This window comes from Haliotis asinina, chromosome 7, assembly GCF_037392515.1.
Source record: "Haliotis asinina isolate JCU_RB_2024 chromosome 7, JCU_Hal_asi_v2, whole genome shotgun sequence".
In the NCBI taxonomy this organism is placed as follows: domain Eukaryota; kingdom Metazoa; phylum Mollusca; class Gastropoda; order Lepetellida; family Haliotidae; genus Haliotis; species Haliotis asinina.
Window position 1 is genome coordinate 66410152 of NC_090286.1, and position 25338 is coordinate 66435489.

General features: G+C 44.6%; 1 protein-coding gene across 1 annotated transcript in view; it reads right to left on the reverse strand.

Moving 5' to 3' along the window:
* Positions 1-1674: 1674 nt before the first annotated feature.
* LOC137290951 (FRAS1-related extracellular matrix protein 1-like) overlaps positions 1675-25338 on the reverse strand; it is a 66973-nt gene continuing 43309 nt past the window's right edge. Inside the window, exons 3-11 of the mRNA XM_067822174.1 lie at positions 16116-18337; positions 10874-13474; positions 10480-10682; positions 10093-10242; positions 9643-9761; positions 9100-9354; positions 8698-8848; positions 5080-5250; positions 1675-4263 (exon numbers count right to left, since the gene is read on the reverse strand). Coding sequence (XP_067678275.1) covers positions 3956-4263; positions 5080-5250; positions 8698-8848; positions 9100-9354; positions 9643-9761; positions 10093-10242; positions 10480-10682; positions 10874-13474; positions 16116-18337 — 6180 coding nt within the window. The 3' untranslated portion in view covers positions 1675-3955. The remainder of the gene's footprint in view (positions 4264-5079; positions 5251-8697; positions 8849-9099; positions 9355-9642; positions 9762-10092; positions 10243-10479; positions 10683-10873; positions 13475-16115; positions 18338-25338) is intronic.

The following is a 25338-nucleotide window of genomic DNA, read 5'->3' on the forward strand; positions in this document are numbered from 1 at the left end:
CACGGCAGCAGTCGGCAGAACAAAGGCTCATAGAATGGTCCTATGCATCATCTGGATAGTGAAATATGAGATGAGGTAAAGGCTTGGAATCCTCCTGCTGTCAGCAGCAGCAGCAGCAGCAGCAGCTGCAACAGCAACAGCAACAGATATGTTATAGGCGTGTGAATCAACAGAATCAGTGATCGGTTGTAGGTTTTTGTGATCTCTTGTATATTATGCCAGTAATGAAGGTTTGTAGCATATTTATTGTGTTCGACCAGCGTTATTTGATGTAACAAACATTGAAGCAGCCTTATATCTGTGTGAAGAGATTCTCTTGACTGAGGTGTACATATTTTCTGTAGTAAACAAACATCACTTGGAGGGACTCATATATATATTTAACATTTTGACGGTTGGGTGTGAGTTGGGAACCAGTATTAGGAAGTTATGGGTAGAACAGTGTCCGATATATTCTGAGGTGGTAGTGCAGTGTCCGATACACCCGGGATGGTAAAATAGTGTCATATACACCCTGGGTGAAAGAACAGTGTCCGATACAACCTGGGTGATAGAAGAGTGTTCGATACACCCTGGGGTGGTAGAACACTCTCCTATACACCCTGGGTGGTAGAACAATGTCCAATACACCCTGGATGGTAGAACAGTGTCCGATACAACCTGTGTGGTAGAACAGTGTCCGATACACTCTATGGTTGTAGTACATCCAGGAGTGGGTGGCGGGTGGGGGGATGGGGTTCGATGCGATGTCTTATATACCCTTGAGGTGAAGAGTGGGGCAGCGCAATGTCCGGTATGCCCTTCGAAGGTAGAACAGTGTTTTTGACCTGATTTGAAACGATGTGGATTATGTAATTACACACCCTACGTAGGTTGTCATATATTTGTACCCAGAGAATTCCTTGGGCCTCCAAAATATGTGAGTGAATATAGAATGTGGAATATCTTGTGTCATGACAAGCATTGTTCCCGACTGCATAATGATCATATGTGTCACACCACAAGCTGCAGATGACGTCACCATGACTTCGCGGCGGACAAGCACTTGTTTGTTGTGACACGGTGGCCACGTGGGCTGGCATACAGGTTAACCCAACCTGCCCGATCCAACCTCACCGAGTCGAAAGTTCGGCATCAACAAATGAACCTCCAACGTGCAGAAAATATCATATATCCGAGAAGTAGTATTGATTGCAAACTAAAATTCTATGCTATGGCAGGTCCAGCGTAGTGTTTACTAACGACACACAATCAGGAAGGCCCAGTGCTGTCTGTTTTAATAATGTACAATCAGATATGTCCAGTGTAGTTTGTTAACCAATGGCATACAGTCAGGTAGGTCCAGTATAGGTTGTTCACCAATGACATACAGTCAGGTAGGCCCAGTGTAGTTTGTTAAGCAATGGCATACAGACAGGTAGGTCCAGTGTAGTTTATTAACCAACGGCATACAGTCAGGTAGGCCCAGTGTAGTTTGTTAACTGATGGCATACAGACAGGTAGGTCCAGTGCAGTTTGTTAACCGATGACATACAGTCAGGTAGGTCCAATGTAGGTTGTTAACCAATGACATGCAGTCAGGTAGGTCCAGTGTAGGTTGTTAACCGATGACCGCCGTGGATGTTACCGCCATCCATTTCTGCCTGGACCGGACTGGTGCTTTAAACATTAAGACAAATTTTGATGTTTTTTATTGAGAGAAAGGTGACAGACAGGAGACTGACAAAAATACTGACACAGCTAAACATAGCTACAAATATACAAATTTGTACAAAAGAAATTATAAAAGTTGAACACAACCTTATTTGATAAACTGTTTGTTATATTAATATGCCATCAATGGGCCTGGATTTCACCATTACTGTAGCACTAGGCTTGCAACCTCCTCCACACTCTGGCAATGATAAGTGATTAGTTCAAATGGTAGACACTAGTATGTCAATGTGTATAATTCGTATACATGTGTTTGATAAAAAAGCAAAAGAAAAAAAAACAAATCAAGGAATGGCCAAATCTAAGTCCTCCGAAATCGATAACCGAGAATATATTTGTTGATATGTTGGAAGAACTATATGCTATAAAATAGTGATATGCACGTGCCATAGGTTTACCAAGTCTTGTGTACATTGTAATAACTGATTTAGTATTGTTAGAAGTACAAACTTTACATGTTAATTATTAGGATAATCAGATTGTAAATTTCATTCTCAGTCACATGGCCATGATTCAGTATAGGCTGCACGTGCTGCACGTGCTGTATGAGGTGGTGTAGTAGCTAGAGGGACTATATACAGAATATATAGGAGACGGTTTAGGTAGTCGATGGGGACAGTATATGTACATCTAAACAAGTCATCACATAGCTCATGTATTGCTTACTAAACAGTTATCGCACTCAGTTCACAGTAAGCCACCTATATATATACATATACATATGCCCTGAACACCTCGAAAACGGTAAAGACATGTTATTCTAAAACAGTTTGCAAATAATATGTTCATGTGTATGGAAAAATAGCAAAGTCATAAAGTTCCAAGTACTCATTATTTAAAGGTTCTCTTATTGGCTATTATTCCGACCAGATTAAATGTTATTATATGTGGATTTACTGTGAACTCCCGCGACTCCCGGTACAAACAACATGTTCTTAAATAGACAACATAGAAACGGGCAATGCTTCATATATACTACGTGGCAGTTATGGATACGTATGATGTACCCTCGTGGATACAACACCAAGGCTGCTATAACTACAGTACTCTAGGAGAAAATATTGAAAATGTCACCGAAAATGTTATTTTAATGTAGACATGAAAATTTATGTCTTACTCAAAGGAGCATATTAGTTTCGGGGATACACTCTGACGTAAAGAGAAATAGTTTGTTAACGTCTAAGTTACTGGCTATTGCCAACATGGGACTGAATAATTAGATTGAACGTGTAGGCAAATACGTAACCAGAAGCCATTTTGTCAGCTTTGAAAGACAATGTCCACGTTTTTCTGCTAGTCTATAGTTTCTACTGCTGTGATGTGTGGTAACTAGTGATTATGACAATAAACTACTATGAACTTTGCTTTCTCATTATGCTTTGTATTGTGTTAATGCTTTAGGTTCAGACACGCTGCAGCGGGGTATGACTATATACGATGTCTGAGCGAACCAGTGACTACCAGCGAATGCAGGTAATGTGAATACTGCTGTACAACCATCTGATTCTGATACAAAACTACTGCTGCCGTACAAAAACATGGGCTGTAGATCACGTGACGTGTACCACACGGCACCGGATCATATATAAGAACAGATGTCGGTTTGTTCTATTGTGGTTGGTCGGTTTGCCCCGGTTTTATGAGGACCTTATAGAACGCTTCCCCCTAAATACTTGTTCCTGAACACTACAGTTCCAAATAATCTTCACTGATAAACCATCGAAGCACGTCTTCAAAGGACCGTTTCGCGTACAAAGACTAGTGTATGATATATGTAAAGAGCAGTTTCAGATACTGGCAATTGGTGCCTGGTGCTGTGTACAGTTGGTGATGTTGCCCCTAACCTAGGAAGCGTCACAGTGTGCTAACTCTCATAACATACATGTACATCTAGTATTAATACAGGGATGGAAACCACCACATTACATCATAACTCTGCCATCGGCTTCCATGTTCCTGACGGCACTTCTCCGCCCACCACTCTCCAGGTATGGAGGCCCGAGAATCCAGATTGTACTAGCGTAGGAAAAAAATTAACACTGGGCTGTAGTACTCGCCTTGAATTCTTAGTTCCTGGCAGACCAAAACAGTTCCGACCAGTTGTATCTTGTTTCAACAAGTATTATCTGTCTGACTGGTCATCTCTAGTTTACTCTGCCAGTTAAGACTGGCTACAACTGGTTGATGGCAGTCATACATATTTGAGCTTAACAGGCTGCCTGGTGGCCGAATATTTGCACTTTCAACCGAAGAAGAACCCACCACCATTTCTAACTTTTCGATCACGGCGAACATGCCTCCTGGAGGGTCCTTTCCGTGACCTTTTGTGTTGGCGTGCCTGCTGACCCTTGACACTGAGTTCACAGATAAACCTGGCATTGTATTTGTCACAGTGCTTGTTCCTCCACTTCATACGCTTCTTGACCACAACACAGTTCTTCTTGTGCAACATCCTTTTGACCCGGGGTCGACCGTTCTTCCAGTTTGTCACCCCCACAGGGTCGCCATTGATATACTTCCAAACGCCAGTCTGCCGCTTGTCGTTCAGGCCTGGAACAACAGAATCAGAATCATGGTGAACACTGACTACTTCTGTATGAGAATGTATATTTATAGATCGAGTTGTGCCAACCTCTGTATGAGAATGTATATTTATAGATCGAGTTGTGCCAACCTCTGTATGCGAATGTATATTTATACATCGAGTTGTGCCAACCTCTGTATGCGAATGTATATTTATACATCATGTTGTGCCAACCTCTGTATAAGAATGTATATTTATAGATCGAGTTGTGCCAACCTCTGTATGAGAATGTATATTTATAGATCGAGTTGTGCCAACCTCTGTATGAGAATGTATATTTATAGATCGAGTTGTGCCAACCTCTGTATGAGAATGTATATTTATACATCGAGTTGTGCCAACCTCTGTATGAGAATGTATATTTATACATCGAGTTGTGCCAACCTCTGTATGAGAATGTATATTTATAGATCGAGTTGTGCCAACCTCTGTATGCGAATGTATATTTATTGATCGAGTTATGCCAACCTCTGTATGAGAATGGGTATTTATAGCTCGAGTTATGCTAACTTCTGTATAAGAATGTATATTTGCAGATCGAGTTGTGCCAACCTGTGTATAAGAATAAGTATTGATGGGTCAGCCTGTATGATAGAATATGTATTGACAGACCGAGTGAAACCAACCTCTATAAGAGAATGTGTATTGATAGATCAAGAAAGACCATCCATGTATCAACATGGTTATTGATAGACCGAGAAGGATGACACCTCTGTCATGACGTGAACAGGCTCATACAGGGGGAAACTGGTATGTGACATTGTCAACGAGTGTCAACTGACCGATCCAGAAGGACTTCTTGCCAGCCTGCTCAAACAGCCACTTTAGATGCTTGATGGAGTGGACACTGGTCATGTGGGCTTGGTAGGACGAGAAACAAAGCTGCTCAGCCTCATCCCACGGCAACTTGTCGTTCATGAACTTGTAACACCGTCCCTCGTACTCACTCCAGTCTGAAACAGCAAGTAGTTCTTCATGTACAAAATAGCTGCTGACCATAGCAGAGGAGGAAACTGTCAGGAACCAGGATCTAATTTAGGAAATGAGCCAATGGTTTAATATCACAATCTTAGATTGGTGAAAATATGGTAAAATAAAATGTAAAATTTCAAAATGAAATTAATCAATCGTAATAAAGAAGCACCAAAGTCAATAAAGATCAATCCTGCGATCCATCTGAACGCTACGTGATTGACCTAATTTACACACTAATCGTGTTATCCATCTGAACGCTACGTGATTGACCTAATTTACACACTAATCGTGTTATCCATCTGAACGCTACGTGATTGACCTAATTTACACACTAATCGTGTTATCCATCTGAACGCTACGTGACTGACCTAATTTACACACTAATCGTGTTATCCATCTGAACGCTACGTGATTGACCTAATTTACACACTAATCGTGTTATCCATCTGAACGCTACGTGACTGACCTAATTTACACACTAATCGTGTTATCCATCTGAACGCTACGTGACTGACCTAATTTACACACTAATCGTGTTATCCATCTGAACGCTACGTGACTGACCTAATTTACACACTAATCGTGTTATCCATCTGAACGCTACGTGATTGACCTAATTTACACACTAATCGTGTTATCCATCTGAACGCTACGTGATTGACCTAATTTACACACTAATCGTGTTATCCATCTGAACGCTACGTGATTGACCTAATTTACACACTAATCGTGTTATCCATCTGAACGCTACGTGATTGACCTAATTTACACACTAATCGTGTTATCCATCTGAACGCTACGTGATTGACCTAATTTACACACTAATCGTGTTATCCATCTGAACGCTACGTGATTGACCTAATTTACACACTAATCGTGTTATCCATCTGAACGCTACGTGATTGACCTAATTTACACACTAATCGTGTTATCCATCTGAACGCTACGTGATTGACCTAATTTACACACTAATCGTGTTATCCATCTGAACGCTACGTGATTGACCTAATTTACACACTAATCGTGTTATCCATCTGAACGCTACGTGATTGACCTAATTTACACACTAATCGTGTTATCCATCTGAACGCTACGTGATTGACCTAATTTACACACTAATCGTGTTATCCATCTGAACGCTACGTGATTGACCTAATTTACACACTAATCGTGTTATCCATCTGAACGCTACGTGACTGACCTAATTTACACACTAATCGTGTTATCCATCTGAACGCTACGTGACTGACCTAATTTACACACTAATCGTGTTATCCATCTGAACGCTACGTGATTGACCTAATTTACACACTAATCGTGTTATCCATCTGAACGCTACGTGATTGACCTAATTTACACACTAATCGTGTTATCCATCTGAACGCTACGTGATTGACCTAATTTACACACTAATCGTGTTATCCATCTGAACGCTACGTGATTGACCTGCTTTACACACTAATCGTGTTATCCATCTGAACGCTACGTGATTGACCTAATTTACACACTAATCGTGTTATCCATCTGAACGCTACGTGATTGACCTAATTTACACACTAATCGTGTTATCTATCTGAACGCTACGTGATTGACCTAATTTACACACTAATCGTGTTATCCATCTGAACGCTACGTGATTGACCTAATTTACACACTAATCGTGTTATCCATCTGAACGCTACGTGATTGACCTAATTTACACACTAATCGTGTTATCCATCTGAACGCTACGTGATTGACCTAATTTACACACTAATCGTGTTATCCATCTGAACGCTACGTGATTGACCTAATTTACACACTAATCGTGTTATCCATCTGAACGCTACGTGATTGACCTAATTTACACACTAATCGTGTTATCCATCTGAACGCTACGTGATTGACCTAATTTACACACTAATCGTGTTATCCATCTGAACGCTACGTGATTGACCTAATTTACACACTAATCGTGTTATCCATCTGAACGCTACGTGATTGACCTAATTTACACACTAATCGTGTTATCCATCTGAACGCTACGTGATTGACCTAATTTACACACTAATCGTGTTATCCATCTGAACGCTACGTGATTGACCTAATTTACACACTAATCGTGTTATCCATCTGAACGCTACGTGATTGACCTAATTTACACACTAATCGTGTTATCCATCTGAACGCTACGTGATTGACCTAATTTACACACTAATCGTGTTATCCATCTGAACGCTACGTGATTGACCTAATTTACACACTAATCGTGTTATCCATCTGAACGCTACGTGATTGACCTAATTTACACACTAATCGTGTTATCCATCTGAACGCTACGTGATTGACCTAATTTACACACTAATCGTGTTATCCATCTGAACGCTACGTGATTGACCTAATTTACACACTAATCGTGTTATCCATCTGAACGCTACGTGATTGACCTAATTTACACACTAATCGTGTTATCCATCTGAACGCTACGTGACTGACCTGCTTTACACATTAATCGTGTTATCCATCTGAACGCTACGTGATTGACCTAATTTACACACTAATCGTGTTATCCATCTGAACGCTACGTGATTGACCTAATTTACACACTAATCGTGTTATCCATCTGAACGCTACGTGATTGACCTAATTTACACACTAATCGTGTTATCCATCTGAACGCTACGTGATTGACCTAATTTACACACTAATCGTGTTATCCATCTGAACGCTACGTGATTGACCTAATTTACACACTAATCGTGTTATCCATCTGAACGCTACGTGATTGACCTAATTTACACACTAATCGTGTTATCCATCTGAACGCTACGTGATTGACCTAATTTACACACTAATCGTGTTATCCATCTGAACGCTACGTGATTGACCTAATTTACACACTAATCGTGTTATCTATCTGAACGCTACGTGATTGACCTAATTTACACACTAATCGTGTTATCCATCTGAACGCTACGTGATTGACCTAATTTACACACTAATCGTGTTATCCATCTGAACGCTACGTGATTGACCTAATTTACACACTAATCGTGTTATCCATCTGAACGCTACGTGATTGACCTAATTTACACACTAATCGTGTTATCCATCTGAACGCTACGTGATTGACCTAATTTACACACTAATCGTGTTATCCATCTGAACGCTACGTGACTGACCTGCTTTACACATTAATCGTGTTATCCATCTGAACGCTACGTGATTGACCTGATCCACAAATTAATTCCTGAGATCCAAATGGACGCTAAGTGATTGACCTGCTTTATGCATTAATCCTGTGAGCCACCATAACGCTACGTGACTGACCTGCTTCATACATTATTCCTGTGGTTATCCGGTGTGTTGTGACTAATCCAACTGCATTGTACATGACGGCTTACATAATACATTAATGTCGTTGCACACAACGTCACATAACTGACCTGCTTGACACAGGCTGCTGCGCGGCCGCTCGTCACTGTTGGAGGCTGACGTCCAAACCTGCCATTCCTTGCCGTTACACTTGAGGAGCTGCTGCTTGAAATTGTCGAAGGTCAGCAAATCCTTCGTGGAAGCCGTGCACTTCTTTATGTTCTGTAAACATGGCATCACAGGATTTTATTTATAAAAGGTGGCTAGTTGGTACAGTATAGGCAGGGACAGATGATTTTCAGTGTGTGTGAGTGTGTTTGTGGAGGTTGGGGGAGGTCCTTCCTTAGCCATAAATTATGAACGGCCTCTTATAGTTCTCTTGGAACAGTATAGCTGGAATATTTCCCTTGTATGGATGTGAACAACAGTAGTAGCGGAAGCTGGTGTCACTTCTCTACCTGGGCCATATATACCTTGACTGGAGCTGAGCTGGGACTGGGGTCCTTCTTTGGGGATTTCGGTATAGACTGGTTTCTCTTGTTCTTTCTATTTTTCTTATCCTTTTTCTTCTTCTTCTTCTTCTTGCGATTTTTCTTCGATTGCTTCCGTTTCTTCATCGCAGGTTTGGGCTGAGACTCTATTTCCTTGCCAACTACCGTCTTTGGCTCGGTGTTTAAGAATGCATTCTCGAACGTGTTGACTGGGGCCAGTTTGTTGACTCTGTGATACTGAAACAACGTTTCCATTTGTGTTCTATTTCATTCATTTATGATACTACTACTTACAGAGAATCTGATTTGTTGTAGATGAGAGCCCCAGCACCGTTACATCGTGTTAGAAATATACATTCATACAGCATAAGCGTACATTTAGAAGTGAAACAATAGTTAGTACTGTGCTAAACATTGGAGCTGCACATTCATCAATATAACATTCCATGATTCGCAAGGGTTAGTTTCCTATCATCAACAGATGGGATGCATGTCACAGTTGCATAAGTATCAAGAAAAACTCACCGTGACGATCGTGTCTTTGTTGGCGTCGGTCCGTGAAGGTACGAACATGTTCTCCTCGATAGCTAACTGGTCCTCCCCTCGGTTCTTGCTTACCATTCCAAGGTACTGGGGGCATTCACCTGCAACAACAGGGCACACACCGAACTCTTTAGCTTCTCTACTACTACTACTACTACTACTACTACTACTACTACTACTACTACTACTATTACTACTCACACACACGCAAACGTACACAAGTTTCTGTACCTTACATGCAACTCAACACACACACACGGAGACACACACAAACATCCTTTTCTGGTCACCCCATGGGCAATAGTCATTTTTAGCTCAGAGATGCTTTCCTTTGGATCATCAAGTTCTAATTTATACGCACAGGCACTTTATGCCACGAATGTTCTCTTCTAAATTAAAGGTGCCGTCAAATAAGGTACTTGCTGTACTGACCATGTTCAGCGTTGATGATGCGTAGTCGTAGTTTACGTTGATCTCCGATGACGGCGTTAATAGGATCGGCGAGGATGAGTCGAAGTTTCTCGTTGTTCTCCTCAATACCGTCATCTTTGATTGTGATGTCCCACGTGGCCTGGGATTTACCTGGGAAAACAAACACCTGTTACTTCAGCAGCTGAGAAGCGTCCCTAATGTCATACACTCTTTCATCAAAATATAATTCAATATATATGATTTAATAGAACATACAAGTTGAAACGTTTAGCTAAGATTCATGTAAAGGTTATAACCTAATTTCGTGTATATTGTATTTGTAAGAAACAATAACAAACGCAACGTCGTCACAATTGTAAGGGTATTTAATGTCCACTAGTCACTCACCAGGGTCAAACTGAACCTGTTTTGCTGAACTTGGTGAAAAGTCATCGTCCCTTCGTGCCGACATTTGGCGGACATTGATACCGATGAATGCTGATTGGTCAATAGCACCAGTTCTTTCTAACGTCACGGACAACGTGCCAACGTTCTCGCAAACTACAACATCCTCCTTCAGGAACTCAATTCTAGACCACTTCATTTCAAACCTAGCAATACAAACGAAACACGAAATGCAGACAAGGTTTGAACTTCTAATGGATATTAACCTTTCTTGACCAAATCTATTGACAACATATAGTTTAAAACAGAGACATGTTGGCATTTGGTGTATCTAAATCAGAACTCACACACTTCATTTGCAATAATTAAAAGCGATGACTTACAAATCAGTACTTACACCTGCTCGTCCATAGCATTGCCTCGACTGTCCTCAACCTTGAACGTGAAGCTGTCATTGGTAGACTTGTCTGCCTTGTTGATGATGTACATCAAACTTTCATCATCTAGATCCTGCTGGGTGAAACGACGTCTGACAAATCGTTTCGATGCAGTATTTTCAATATGGCCATGTTTAGGTTTCTGCAACATGATGTACACTAGTCCCGAGCTCTCGGTGTCGCTGTCCACCACTCGCAATACACGGTTGTTCAGGACATAGCCATACCTTTGTCCTCCAAAATATTCTAGGTTGTTTGGGTGTTTCTTTGTCACAAGTTTGGGCGCATCCTCGATGAGAGGTTTAATGAAAATACTCGACATGGCAGGTTTCGTCTGAAGAGTTCCATTGATGAGGAATCCCTCATGCCTGCCATCATTTACTTTAAACAGGAAGTTGTCCAGCCCAGCTCGAGTACCATCACTCTCGTAAGTAACAAAGCCAAGATCTACTTCATTCTGTGTGAATGACTGCTTGATGGGGACTCCTCTGTTGTACAGTTTGCCATAAGTCGGAGGTTTAGCTATGACGTACGTGAGGTTCATGGCTGACGTGTCTGGGTCAGTGACCTTGAGTTGGAGTGGGGTCACCACCTCCTCGGTGCCTTGAAGAACTTCAAGCAGTTTATTGGCGACGAGGGAGGGCAGTACTTGATCTAGCGGTTGAATGACGATTCTAAACTCTCCATCCTTAGCTTCACTGAGGCCGTTTGTTACAGTGAAGGTGAAGGAGTCCTCAATGATGTCGTTCTTTGTTAGGTGGTTGTACACGACCTTCTGAGATGCTATGTCTAACTGCGTAAAGCTACTGATGGGTGTGAAGGGCTGGTCGATATATTCAATCTGACCAAGCCTTGGGGCCCTGATCACCGCAAACACAATCTCCTCAGCTTTGGTACTTTCATCGGAAGCACTCAAGTTGGATGTGCTGATGGCGACGCGCTCACCCTCACGGACTGCCATTCCACGGTTGAGCAAAGCAATGTTAGCTTTCTTTGAATTGGCTATCCGGATCTCAAACGTCTCCTCGGGTCGCTTGTATCTGTTGTCGGTGAGAACGAACATGAAGCTGTCTGACTCGGTGCTGCCCATGCTTGTTGTGTGGATGTATCGGATTTTATTTTGGTCAACATCATGCTGAGTGAAGTTCTGACCCTCCTGGAAGTCTCGACAGTCCACTGCGAGGTTGTTGGAGAAGGGGTCTGGACAGAACTGGAGGAATCCCTTCTTGGGAAGCTGGACAATTATATAATAGAGCTGCGCATCCCCGTTGTCCTCATCTGTTGCCTGGAGAACCACGCTGGAGATAAGAGCAGATTCTCCATAGTCTAAGTGCAACCCTGCATTCTTGATTATTTCTGGACGTTCATCATTGTTTAGTTTGACGGAGACATTACAGACCCTCTTGATTTCATGCTTTCCATCAGACACTGTCACCGCGAACTTGTCGGAGTAGGTTTCCGATCCATCGTGGACATATTTCAGCTGCATTCCGCTGTGAAGTTCATCAATTGTGAAGTCGTGAATGTCCGTCTCCACCTCCCCTTTGCGTGTGTGCAGCATCATGACCATGTTCCCGTGTTCCGGCCGCTGCGACACAGTCAGGACAAGGGAATCCTTGGGCATGTCAAGGTCAATAGCGTCCACCATTGACTGGTCAATCATCTTGCTGCCCCCTTCAGGAACAGAAAAGTCTCTCAGCATCAGATCTGGAACCTCATCATTGGCTGGGACGATTGTGATGGCGATGTTTTCAGTGGGTGAGTTCAGTTTTCCATCTGTTGCGTAGAAGCTAAACTCATCTCTAACTGGCTCCACGCCCTTGTGGTTGGCTTGCACGTAGTTGATTGATCCGTCCAGAACGTCTCGGAATTTAAACATGTTGATGCGGACTCCAGCATTGCTTCGTTCCGACCCTGGACTCGGCTTCGTGTTTTCAAGGAAGCCCCACTGAGGTTGTTTCGTAATCATCAACTCAATGTCCTTGGTCCTGGAGTCAGGGTCAGATACACTGAGGATGTCGCTGGTGATCTTAAAGATCTCGCCTTCAGACACAAACACAGGGTTCCCTAAGTTGATCGTTGGCTTCTGGTTGTTGACGGGGGTGACTGTGATGTTCAGATCATACATCGGCATGTCTGCTGACGGGAGGAAGTTTTGATCAGACACAATGAAGGTAACAACGTCGTGAATTTTTGTAATCCCAATCTCTCCACTGGTGTGCAGGTAGCTCACCTTGCCTTCCTTCACATGGGTCTGCGTGAACTTTGTCACTGGCTGCGACTCCAGTTGGAGGATGCCAAATTTGGGCTGTCGCACGATAAGGAACACCAGGGACGACTCGTCTGTATCCGCGTCGGTAGCGGACAAGGTCCTCTGTGTCACAATGGCGTCTCCACCTTCTGAGACTATTAGGAAGGGACGGAGATTGTTGGTCATCTGTGGAGTCTCGTCATCAATTGGGACAATGTCAATGGAGATAACTTTAGTGGCGGAGTTGAGGCCGTCAGATACGCTCAGTGTGAAAGTATCCAGGATATACTCTGACCCATCATGCACGTACCTGAAAACAATAAAGAGAACTTGATGGTGTTTTTTACTTGAGGGACAACTACTACACGCTACATCAAAAATATTTTATATTTAGTAAGAAATGGCACTAGGTAAGCGTATCCGAACATTTGTGTGACCACCGCTCTGTAAAACACGTAAAATACGTATTACAATCAAAACAGGAAAAACATTAATAATGCCACTTTGGTCTAAAAATATACACCCCGCCCTTTAACACCAATGGGCAAAATACCGGGTCATAGAATGAAGCACACGTATAATATGTCTGAACCCCTCGCACAGCCGTCCGTGACTCCAGCCAAAGTAGACGGTTTGGGAAACAGACCCGACGCTTGCACTGAAGTTATACCCTGTCCCCCTGATACCTCACTTGTGCACGACATCCAGCTAACTGAGAAAATAACCTGGGCCTCGATTTTCGAAGCTCTCTTAGCGTTAAGATAGTCGTAAGTTAATGTTAATGTATGGCACTTACGCTAAAAGAGCTTCGAAAATCTAGGCCCAGAACAGCAATCACCAAACAAGGAGACCTCTCTAACTCACCCAACAAGTCACAAACTCGTCCCAACACGTCACAAACTCACCCCAGCACCTCACTATCTCACCCCAACACGTCACAAACCTACCCCGACACGTCACTAACTCACCCCAACACCTCACTAACTCACTTTAACACGGCACAAACTTACCCCAACACGTCACTGATTGACCCCAACACGTCATTAACTCATCCCAACACATAATTAACTGCCTCCTTCATGTCATTATCAAACGCCAACAGCATCTAACTATTTTACTATTTGAATTCAACATGTCACTGCCTGTATCCAACAGGTCACTGCCTACACCCAACACGTCACTACCTGTATCAAACACGTCAAGAGGTGATTCGAGTAGGTCACTAACTGCAACCAACACTGCTTCAACTGTATCCAAAAGCTCACTCTCTGCCTCCAACACATTTACCATTTGTATCAATCACGTCACTAACTGTAGCCAGCAAATCACTAACTACGGCCAATACGCCACTAACTACATCAAGCACATTCACTGACTGCATCAAACACATTACCATCTGAAGCCAACTGCATCCAATAGCCTAAAACCCATTAAACGAATCATACGTCGAGCAGAACAATGCCACTAAATGCTAGACACGCCCTTCTCCCACTTGGCCTTGCAGTACCTCATTAACCTGCCGCTTTTTCTACTTACAGCTGTAGTCAACTACGACACCATAATTTCTATCATGCTTCAGATAGCTATGTAGACCCGTAAGTGCGAAACTGGGTTTCGCTGCTATCTTCCATATCGTGAATGTATTCGTCTGGCAGTTAAAAGGAGACTGCTTCTAATTAGGTATGACATCGTTTGAACAATCTGGCGGACCTTAACGTCAATAATGTCAATATGTCGTCGGAGAACAGGACTAATTATAATTAGTTTTCTTGGGAAGATTGGCCTTGCCGTTCCATATCGTAATGTCTCAAAGAGCATGGTTACACCACCACGAACAGATCTGCCCTGACCCTCACCACATGCACTGTATGGAGACACTGGCCACAGCCCCATCTAATATCTAAAGACACTTGTCCCTACACCTATGGGGTCCCTCGTACAAGCGTGCGGTTCGAAAAAATGTCATACAGCTTCTGCCTCCCTCTCTTCACATTATCATGGAAGAAATCTCCGAATCGAGCTTGCTTACTCTTCTATAAGGTCTAGTGAACCTGTCAGTGGGGTATCATGTTGGTGAACTTAGCACTGTCTATGACAAAACCGTTGTTGAACGGATTAATTATAGCAGTCCAAAAGGCATCATAGCAATTATGCAGTTAACACATACACCTGTAATCTATTGATTCAGGTGGCATTCCCTCAACTGATTCTTCATGAAGCAGATAGGGATGCTGGAGCGTGCTGTTCTCGCCAGCCACCGTACGTACTCCACCTGTATCTGTGTGGTCTCCCACATCACAGATACAATCAACCAGGATTACACAGCACACTTTTTAACTGTTTCACTGGTACCTAGACAATCTCACACCAACATACAAGGAGACTGGCATATCAGCTAATGTTCTTTCTGGTATTGGAGTGTTCTGAGATGTTCCACGTTTTTGTCGAAGCTGACATCAGAGAGTGGCACATCTGCGCATGATTCAAGACTGTTCGACTCTGCCTGTTACATCACACGGTGCCTTCCCGCAGACAACAAACCTGGCTTTTTCAGCTAGTCATGTTTCTATAACATCCCCGGCATGGAGGAATTACTAGGTTTTCATGTAACTGTTTGCTTTGCATGCATCTATTTCCCATTCGGATTGCCCCGTACGGACATCGGCTCATCAGCGGAAGCATACAGTGCACATGAAGAGATTATAATGCCTACCTGGCGGTACTTTGGCGTCCCCTTGTTTTTTTTGTATGTCCATGTCTACGAATGAAGCAGTGTATTGTGCACACATGCGTCATTCATATAAGACACAAATCATGGCCATACCTGAGTGAGGAGTTAGTATGTAGTGTATAGGTCAACTAACCTGCTACGTCTTTTACAGCCATGATCACACTGTGGCTGTGAAAAAGATCTTAATCAGTTTGCAATGTTTAACTAAAAGACTTTATACCTGATATCCTTTTTTTCCAAGTCTGCAATGTTGAACCCTTCTCCCCTCCTCAATGCGATGCCCCCCTTCTGCAGGATGCCATACCGTGGTAACGCATCCAGCATGAACCGCAACTTCTCCTCAGAGGTATCCACATCATTGGCAGACAGCTGATTGGATGTAATACTGAGGATACCTCCCTCCTCTACAAGCAGCTTGGAGGTAACAAACTGCGGAACGCGGTTGTTGACAGGAAGGACCTCAATGTCAAATGTCTGACCGTACAGTCTGTTCCTACTGGAGTCCTCCACGGTGTACACAAACCTGACAAGTCGGGATTCGGCGCCGATGTCGTTCATGGGCGGCATGTACGCTATCTTCATGTGGTTGATGTCCTCCTGCGTGAAGGTCTGTGCTGAAGCAGTTGAACCGTCCTTCATCATCATCGTGAGGTTATGGGTGGAGATGAGCCGCCCCGCGTCTCGCTCTCCGCGATTGTACACAAAATATGGCGGGGTTGTGATGGTGAAGGTCAACTGTCTGTCCTCGGACTCCACGTCTGTGTATTGCAGCTCTGTGCTGCTCAGGTAGGCGATGTCCGTCTCAGGAACAAACAACAGACGAGTTGCTTCTAAAGCCAGTCGAGGAGGGTTTTCGTTCATGGGGTTGATGAGGATGTGGAATACGAATTGTTCAGACTCATTTGGTGGCTCTTGTTGATCCTGGAGCGTGAACCGGAAGGAGTCCCTGAACTCCTCTCTTCCAGAATGCCGGTAGTAGATCTGACCTTTCAGGAGGTCACGTTGCCGGAAACCAAATATCTTGGTACCTGAGTCCGACGGCCTCACCTTCCTAATGATGTCTCCAGTCTTCGGGGTGGCCAGGATGGTGTAGATAATGTTGGAGTCCAGGGAATCTGTGTCGTGGGCCAGAAGAAGGTCTTCACTTATCTTCTTCATATCGCCTTCGTTGATCTGCAAACCGAGGTTGTTAATTAGGTGAGGCGGCGTGTCGTCCTTGGGAATGATGCTTATGGGGAAGGTGAAGAGCACGGTGTTGGAGCCGTCACTTAGACGTAGTTCTATACGATCTTTTGTTGAATCACTATCGTCATGATGATATACCACTCCACCGTTCAACAAATCAGTCGGTCTGAACACAATTGACTGACTGCCATGAACCTCGATATTCCCATACTGCAATCCCCCTTTCACATACAATTTCACTCTGTCCAGGTTGTCGCGGTCAACAATCTGCAAGATGTCCGTTGAAATTGCTCTGGACTGACCTTCCAGAAGGACCAGACCCAGGTTGTGTGCCACCCTTGGGGCATTGGTGGACGAGGGGTGAACCGCCACGTGGAACCTTAGTGGCATGCTATTGCTGAAATGACTGTCATATACAGTGAACTCTACCTCGTACATTCGCCGCTCCGAGAAACTAACATTCGGCGGTCGGTAGGCAATTCTGTGGTTCTCCAGGTCGTCCTGCAAGAATGATGTGATTGGTGTGGCGTGATCGCCACGCTTCACAAGGTATCCGTGTCCTTGGGGGAACGCTCTCGATATGTTGTACACCAGCTGGTTACTGGGGGTCTCGTAGTCCTCAGCAGATATAACTCCCGGAATGATTGTTGTAAGAATGAACTGATCCACATCCATCATGTTCATGCTGCTCATCTTATTTTTCGGTGGAGAATTTGGTAAAGCACCTTTGATATAAATTGGAAGATAAAAATTTTCAGACACCACTTCATCACTGCGCATGGGATCAAATATTTCGACAGTTAAAGGGAGGTAATCCACGTCAGGAGTTGGAGATCGTAGATGCTCGTAGTGGAGCTGCATGAACAGAAATTCGCGGCAATCTTTCTTCACAGCATCAACAGCGTGTCGATCCGCTCCCATGACCATCTGTCCTACCAGGGGCCAGTGGGAGTGATACTTAGAAAAACCAACTGTGCACGACACATTGTGATTATCACTGTTCCGGAATCGGATAACCGAAGAATCTATCGTATTGGATAATCCATTGAATTTGGGAACAACCACAGGCCTGAGACCTCTAGTCACTATGACCTCGTGGGAGGCGTTCACTATCCGAACTCGCAGGTAGAAAGTTTCAGTGATAGTACTTGTCTGTGTAAAGCGGTGAGCTCTCAGCTTCACTTCGTCAGCGTACAGCAGCGGAGACCCATTGTGAACATATTTCACCGTCTTCGACAGGAAGTCACAGTCAAAGATCTGAAACAAAATAGAGCTTAATCAGTTTGGCTCAGTGTGTAAACGATGTCGGGTGACTTGAAACAGAATATGACAAGAGCAGTATTTAGTTTGTCAGTTGTGCTTTCTGCACAACACTGAAGACAGGCATAGAGAGGAGGTATAACTTTAAAACACTACCCATTTCGTCGCCTTTCACACCATCACTGTCAATCTTGTCGCCACTCCACACCACACCATCAATACTCATCTTGTCACTCTCCACAAAATCACTACGAGTCTGGTCACCTATCTCAACATCACCATCTATAACAGTCACCACCCTGCACACCATCACTACCCATAACAGTCACCACCCTGCACACCATCACTACCTATAACAGTCAACACCCTGCACACCTTCACTACCCATAACAGTCACCACCCTGCACACCATCACTACCCATAACAGTCACCACAGTGGACACCATAACTACCTTTAACAGTCACCACCCTGCACACCCTCAGTGCACACCATCCTGCACACCATCACTACCCATAACAATCACCACCGTGTGCACACTCACTACCCATAACAGTCACCACACTGCACACCATCACTACCCATAACAGTCACCACCGTGTGCACACTCAGTGCACACCATCCTGCACACCATCACTACCCATAACAATCACCACCGTGTGCACACTCACTACCCATAACAGTCACCACCCTGCACACCATCACTACCCATTACAGTCACCACCCATTACAGTCACCACACTGCACACCATCACTACCCATAACAGTCACCACCATGCACACCCTCACTACCCAAAACAGTCACCACCGTGTACACCATCAGTACCTACAACATTACTGAGGAGGTCCACGATATGATGCGTGAAAGCTGGGGAACATTCATGAGTATCGACGCTTAAAATGTCACCTCACGATGGTGTGAGTGTGTAACTCTTCACATTTCTCTTGATTTGTGAAACTCCTCTTTCCGTGTCCTGTGCATGTCCCTTTAGTCACATAACGATGTGCGATGTCACATAACGTAGCATACTCTTCAAACGATTGACGGAATAAAGAGTATTAACTAATTATCCATTAATTCATTCATTCAACAACCATCCGAACCTAAAACCTCAAACATTGTGACTGATATATTGTGGTAAAGACCATCTATGTGAGTGACGTAGTATGGTAAACCGCCATTAATGCCCAACCTTAAACCCACATACATTTTTGAGGCAATTCCGTTGTTTACTTAGTCTGCAAACGTCTTGATTAACATGCTGAACTTTGAAAGCATTCGGTTATATATAGATTTGAACATTATTTCCCCATAGGCTGTTTTTCCAATATCTGCGACACCTCATTGATCACCCGGTCATGTAATGGGCCAATTCCTCTATCTAACGGAAATCAAAATAAAGCCTTATTTTCAAAACATTATCCTACTGGGCTTGTAGATTTACAAATATTATCTCATCTTCCTGGGGCGAGTGTTGGTGGGTATGGCAAATTAAGTCAGTGATGCCCCAAGAGTGATCAATCACAATCACAGGCCCATCAGTCTCCCATGCTTGTCCTCAACGAGAGCTGTAGGATGTTTTGAGCTGGCTTTCCCATAGCCAGGCACTCTACTATGTAATCATGATGCGCCGAGAGGATAACGATGCAAACAGTCTGTTTCAAACCTAATGACGAAGTTTGTACTTGTTAGTTGTGGGTTTCTCGTCAGTCCCTCCTGCAGATGTACAAAGGACTGTCCACATGGTAAGCTTCACATTGGCTATATGTTACTTCCAACACACTCAGCTATGGCCGGTACAACATCAGCCCTCTCTCTGTGACAGTAGAGAAGTGTGACTTACTAAAGTGAAGAACCCTCTGTGACAGTAGAGAAGAAGTATGACTTACTACCGTGAAGACCCTCTGTGACAACGGAGCTGAAGACTTACTACAGCGAAGAGCCCGCCATGACAACGGAGCTGAAGACTTACTACAGCGAAGAGCCCGCCATGACAACGGAGCTGAAGACTTACTACCGCGAAGAGCCATGTATAACAGAGTGGAAGGGAATAGGTTGTGGTTCTCCACATTTCCCCTGTTTCAATGTGTTAACAAGGGAACATGTTACAGTTTACATGTGGGGGGCATGTGGTGTTGACCCTGTAGTTTTCTGTGTGAGGAGGATCGCATTCACAGACACGAGGCGTCCTTGACATCAACAGATCTGCCCTTGTGTTTCATTCACTCCTTTGGTCCACGTGTGTGTGACCAGACAAAGACGACAATAGCCTTAGCCACTTCGTACTGCAATAATGATGAAATTACATCTACTTTAAAGTTAACTGTGAAATAGGAGACGCCTTTTCGGAATTTGTGTAACGTGAGACTTGGGCACTTACTACATAACACACACGTTACCAGATGCATGCTCCGACATATTGATGTTTTAATGCAGAATACATATTGCATTTCAAGAACGGGGTTAAACATTATTACATTCATACAAACTATTACTGTTGCTTCTGGTGATATAGTATCTTGATAATACACAACACCCCGACGGTGCTGTACAACAAAACAATGAAGAAACATGTAAACTCTCCAGTCCTGACTAGCTCAGTAAGAACTGTTTAACTGTCCTACCCATACCCCGCCCCTCGCACCATTCAGCCATCCAGGGGCTCTCTACCAGCAGTAGGGGATACTCATCTATAAGCATCTGCCATTTGTTTTTATAGTACTTGTAGCTGTTTCTATAAATACCTCTCATGCACACGCACCGCCATAGTTTAAAGCAGACTACAGCTAGTTGTGCAGGTTATCGTGAGCGCATCCTGAATGCAGCCTGCGATGGATGCAGCATGGTCGGCGTTGTGAGGGCTCGCTGACACCATGTGTACATGGTGAGGGCTCGCTGACACCATGTGTACATCGCATCTGCGAAAACAGAGTCGACCTGGCACATACCCACGTACCGACATGGACATTGTAGCATGCACTGATCAACACGTACTGAAACACCAGTGCCGTATGTGCCACAGACATGGATTGGGGAAATCATTACTCTGTTGGTGCCCAAGTCCTACAGCTACGAGTAACATTGATCTCGATGTAGACAAATGTAAATAAAAAAAATATATATGGCCGCTCTATTACTGCATCTCTAATCGTGTGAAGGTGAAGCTTACAGGTGAAGCTTACAGGTGTAGCTTACAGGTGAAGCTTACAGGTGTAGCTTACAGGTGAAGCTTACAGGTGAAGCTTACAGGTGTAGTTTACAGGTGAAGCTTACAGGTGAAGCTTACAGGTGTAGCTTACAGGTGTAGCTTACAGGTGAAGCTTACAGGTGTAGCTTACAGGTGAAGCTTACAGGTGTAGCTTACAGGTGTAGCTTACAGGTGAAGCTTACAGGTGTAGCTTACAGGTGAAGCTTACAGGTGTAGCTTACAGGTGAAGCTTACAGGTGAAGCTTACAGGTGTAGCTTACAGGTGAAGCTTACAGGTGTAGCTTACAGGTGAAGCTTACAGGTGTAGCTTACAGGTGTAGGTTACAGGTGTAGCTTACAGGTGTAGCTTACAGGTGAAGCTTACAGGTGAAGCTTACAGGTGTAGCTTACAGGTGTAGCTTACAGGTGTAGCTTACAGGTGAAGCTTACAGGTGTAGCTTACAGGTGTAGCTTACAGGTGTAGCTTACAGGTGAAGCTTACAGGTGTAGCTTACAGGTGAAGCTTACAGGTGAAGCTTACAGGTGTAGCTTACAGGTGACGCTTACAGGTGAAGCATACAGGTGTAGCTTACAGGTGAAGCTTACAGGTGTAGCTTACAGGTGAAGCTTACAGGTGAAGCTTACAGGTGTAGCTTACAGGTGTAGCTTACAGGTGAAGCTTACAGGTGTAGCTTACAGGTGAAGCTTACAGGTGAAGCTTACAGGTGTAGCTTACAGGTGAAGCTTACAGGTGAAGCATACAGGTGTAGCTTGCAGGTGAAGCTTACAGGTGAAGCTTACAGGTGTAGCTTACAGGTGAAGCTTACAGGTGAAGCTTACAGGTGTAGCTTACAGGTGAAGCTTACAGGTGTAGCTTACAGGTGTAGCTTACAGGTGAAGCTTACAGGTGTAGCTTACAGGTGAAGCTTACAGGTGTAGCTTACAGGTGAAGCTTACAGGTGTAGCTTACAGGTGAAGCTTACAGGTGAAGCTTACAGGTGTAACTTACAGGTGTAGCTTACAGGTGTAGCTTACAGGTGAAGCTTACAGGTGAAGCTTACAGGTGAAGCTTACAAGTGTAGTGTACTGGTTTACAGGTTTAGTTTAAAGGTGTGGTGTACAGGTGTAGTTTAAAGGTGTAGTTTACCGATTTAGCTTACAGGTTTATTTTAAAGGTGGTTGTTTACATTGTGTGTTTTACAGGTTTAGCTTACATGTTCAGTTTAAAGGCGTAGTTTACAGGTGTAGTTTACAGGTGTTATTTAGAGGGTTAGGTTAAAGGTTTACAGGTGTAGTGTAGTTTACAGGTTTAGTTTACATGGTTTAGTATAAAGGTGTAGTTCCAGGTTCAGCGTTGTTTATAGGTGTAGTTGAAAGGTTTAGTCTACAAGTACACATTGTTAGTTTACATGTGTACCTTATATGTGTAATACATACATTAGTACCATACAGTTGTTTTAAACCTGTCCTTGCCATTTAACTCCGTGTCAAAAATACCTCTTGCAAAATAAGATATAGAGAAACGTTTCAATCATTCCTACCATTAAAGCGAGACTGCAATAAAACAGATGATTCCGACATAAACTCGGAAATATACTTTGCCAAAAGATTTGCACTTGAAGTGAAAAAGCGCACCTAACATTAAAGTAATTTTTTTCCCGTTACACAGCATGTGCGGCCATTAGCTACGTGTGTGACGGGCTGGCAGTGTAATCCACCCTGACACGCCGCCTACCCCGGTCCACCTCAAAGCCTTATGGCACAATGCACACTGACATTTATTATCCTCCCAACTACTGCCAGCCCGGCTACACTACACTGAGAGATGAGGAGGACTCAGACGGAAAGGAGATGCTACCGGCCACAACTTCATGTCTCACACTGATACATACATAACTGGTGTAACATTTGGAAATGGACAAACATTTGGGAGGGGCAGTCTCCAGCCACGTCTGTTGAAGTGGAGGGTTGTAACAGGGAGGACAGTCCCAAGCCACGTCTGTTGAAGTGGAGGGTTGTAAGAGGGAGGAGAGCCTCCAGCCACGTCTGTTGAAGTGGCGGGTTGTAAGAGGGAGGGGCAGTCTCCAACCACGTCTGTTGAAGTGGAGTGTTGTAAGAGGGAGGATAGTCCCCAGCCACGTCTGTTGAAATGGAGGGTTGTAAGAGGGAGGACAGTCCCAAGCCACGTCTGTTGAAGTGGAGGGTTGTAAGAGGGAGGAGAGCCTCCAGCCACGTCTGTTGAAGTGGCGGGTTGTAAGAGGGAGGGGCAGTCTCCAACCACGTCTGTTGAAGTGGAGTGTTGTAAGAGGGAGGACAGTCCCCAGCCACGTCTGTTGAAATGGAGGGTTGTAAGAGGGAGGACAGTCCACCAGCCACGGTTGTGTGGAAGGAGGGTTGCAAGAGGGAGGACAGTCCACAGCCACGGTTGTGTGGAAGGAGGGTTGTAAGAGGGAGGACAGTCCACAGCCACGGTTGTGTGGAAGGAGGGTAGTAAGAGGGAGGACAGTCCACAGCCACGGTTGTGTGGAAGGAGGGTAGTAAGAGGGAGGACAGTCCACAGCCACGGTTGTGTGGAAGGAGGGTAGTAAGAGGGAGGACAGTCCACAGCCACGGTTGTGTGGAAGGAGGGTAGTAAGAGGGAGGACAGTCCACAGCCACGGTTGTGTGGAAGGAGGGTAGTAAGAGGGAGGACAGTCCACAGCCACGGTTGTGTGGAAGGAGGGTAGTAAGAGGGAGGACAGTCCACAGCCACGGTTGTGTGGAAGGAGGGTAGTAAGAGGGAGGACAGTCCACAGCCACGGTTGTGTGGAAGGAGGGTAGTAAGAGGGAGGACAGTCCACAGCCACGGTTGTGTGGAAGGAGGGTAGTAAGAGGGAGGACAGTCCACAGCCACGGTTGTGTGGAAGGAGGGTTGTAAGAGGGAGGACAGTCCACAGCCACGGTTGTGTGGAAGGAGGGTTGCAAGAGGGAGGACAGTCCACAGCCACGGTTGTGTGGAAGGAGGGTTGCAAGAGGGAGGACAGTCCACAGCCACGGTTGTGTGGAAGGAGGGTAGTAAGAGGGAGGACAGTCCACAGCCACGGTTGTGTGGAAGGAGGGTAGTAAGAGGGAGGACAGTCCACAGCCACGGTTGTGTGGAAGGAGGGTAGTAAGAGGGAGGACAGTCCACAACCACGGTTGTGTGGAAGGAGGGTTGTAAGAGGGAGGACAGTCCACAGCCACGGTTGTGTGGAAGGAGGGTAGTAAGAGGGAGGACAGTCCACAGCCACGGTTGTGTGGAAGGAGGGTAGTAAGAGGGAGGACAGTCCACAGCCACGGTTGTGTGGAAGGAGGGTAGTAAGAGGGAGGACAGTCCACAGCCACGGTTGTGTGGAAGGAGGGTAGTAAGAGGGAGGACAGTCCACAGCCACGGTTGTGTGGAAGGAGGGTAGTAAGAGGGAGGACAGTCCACAGCCACGGTTGTGTGGAAGGAGGGTTGTAAGAGGGAGGACAGTCCACAGCCACGGTTGTGTGGAAGGAGGGTAGTAAGAGGGAGGACAGTCCACAGCCACGGTTGTGTGGAAGGAGGGTAGTAAGAGGGAGGACAGTCCACAGCCACGGTTGTGTGGAAGGAGGGTAGCAAGAGGGAGGACAGTCCACAGCCACGGTTGTGTGGAAGGAGGGTTGTAAGAGGGAGGACAGTCCACAGCCACGGTTGTGTGGAAGGAGGGTAGTAAGAGGGAGGACAGTCCACAGCCACGGTTGTGTGGAAGGAGGGTAGTAAGAGGGAGGACAGTCCACAGCCACGGTTGTGTGGAAGGAGGGTAGTAAGA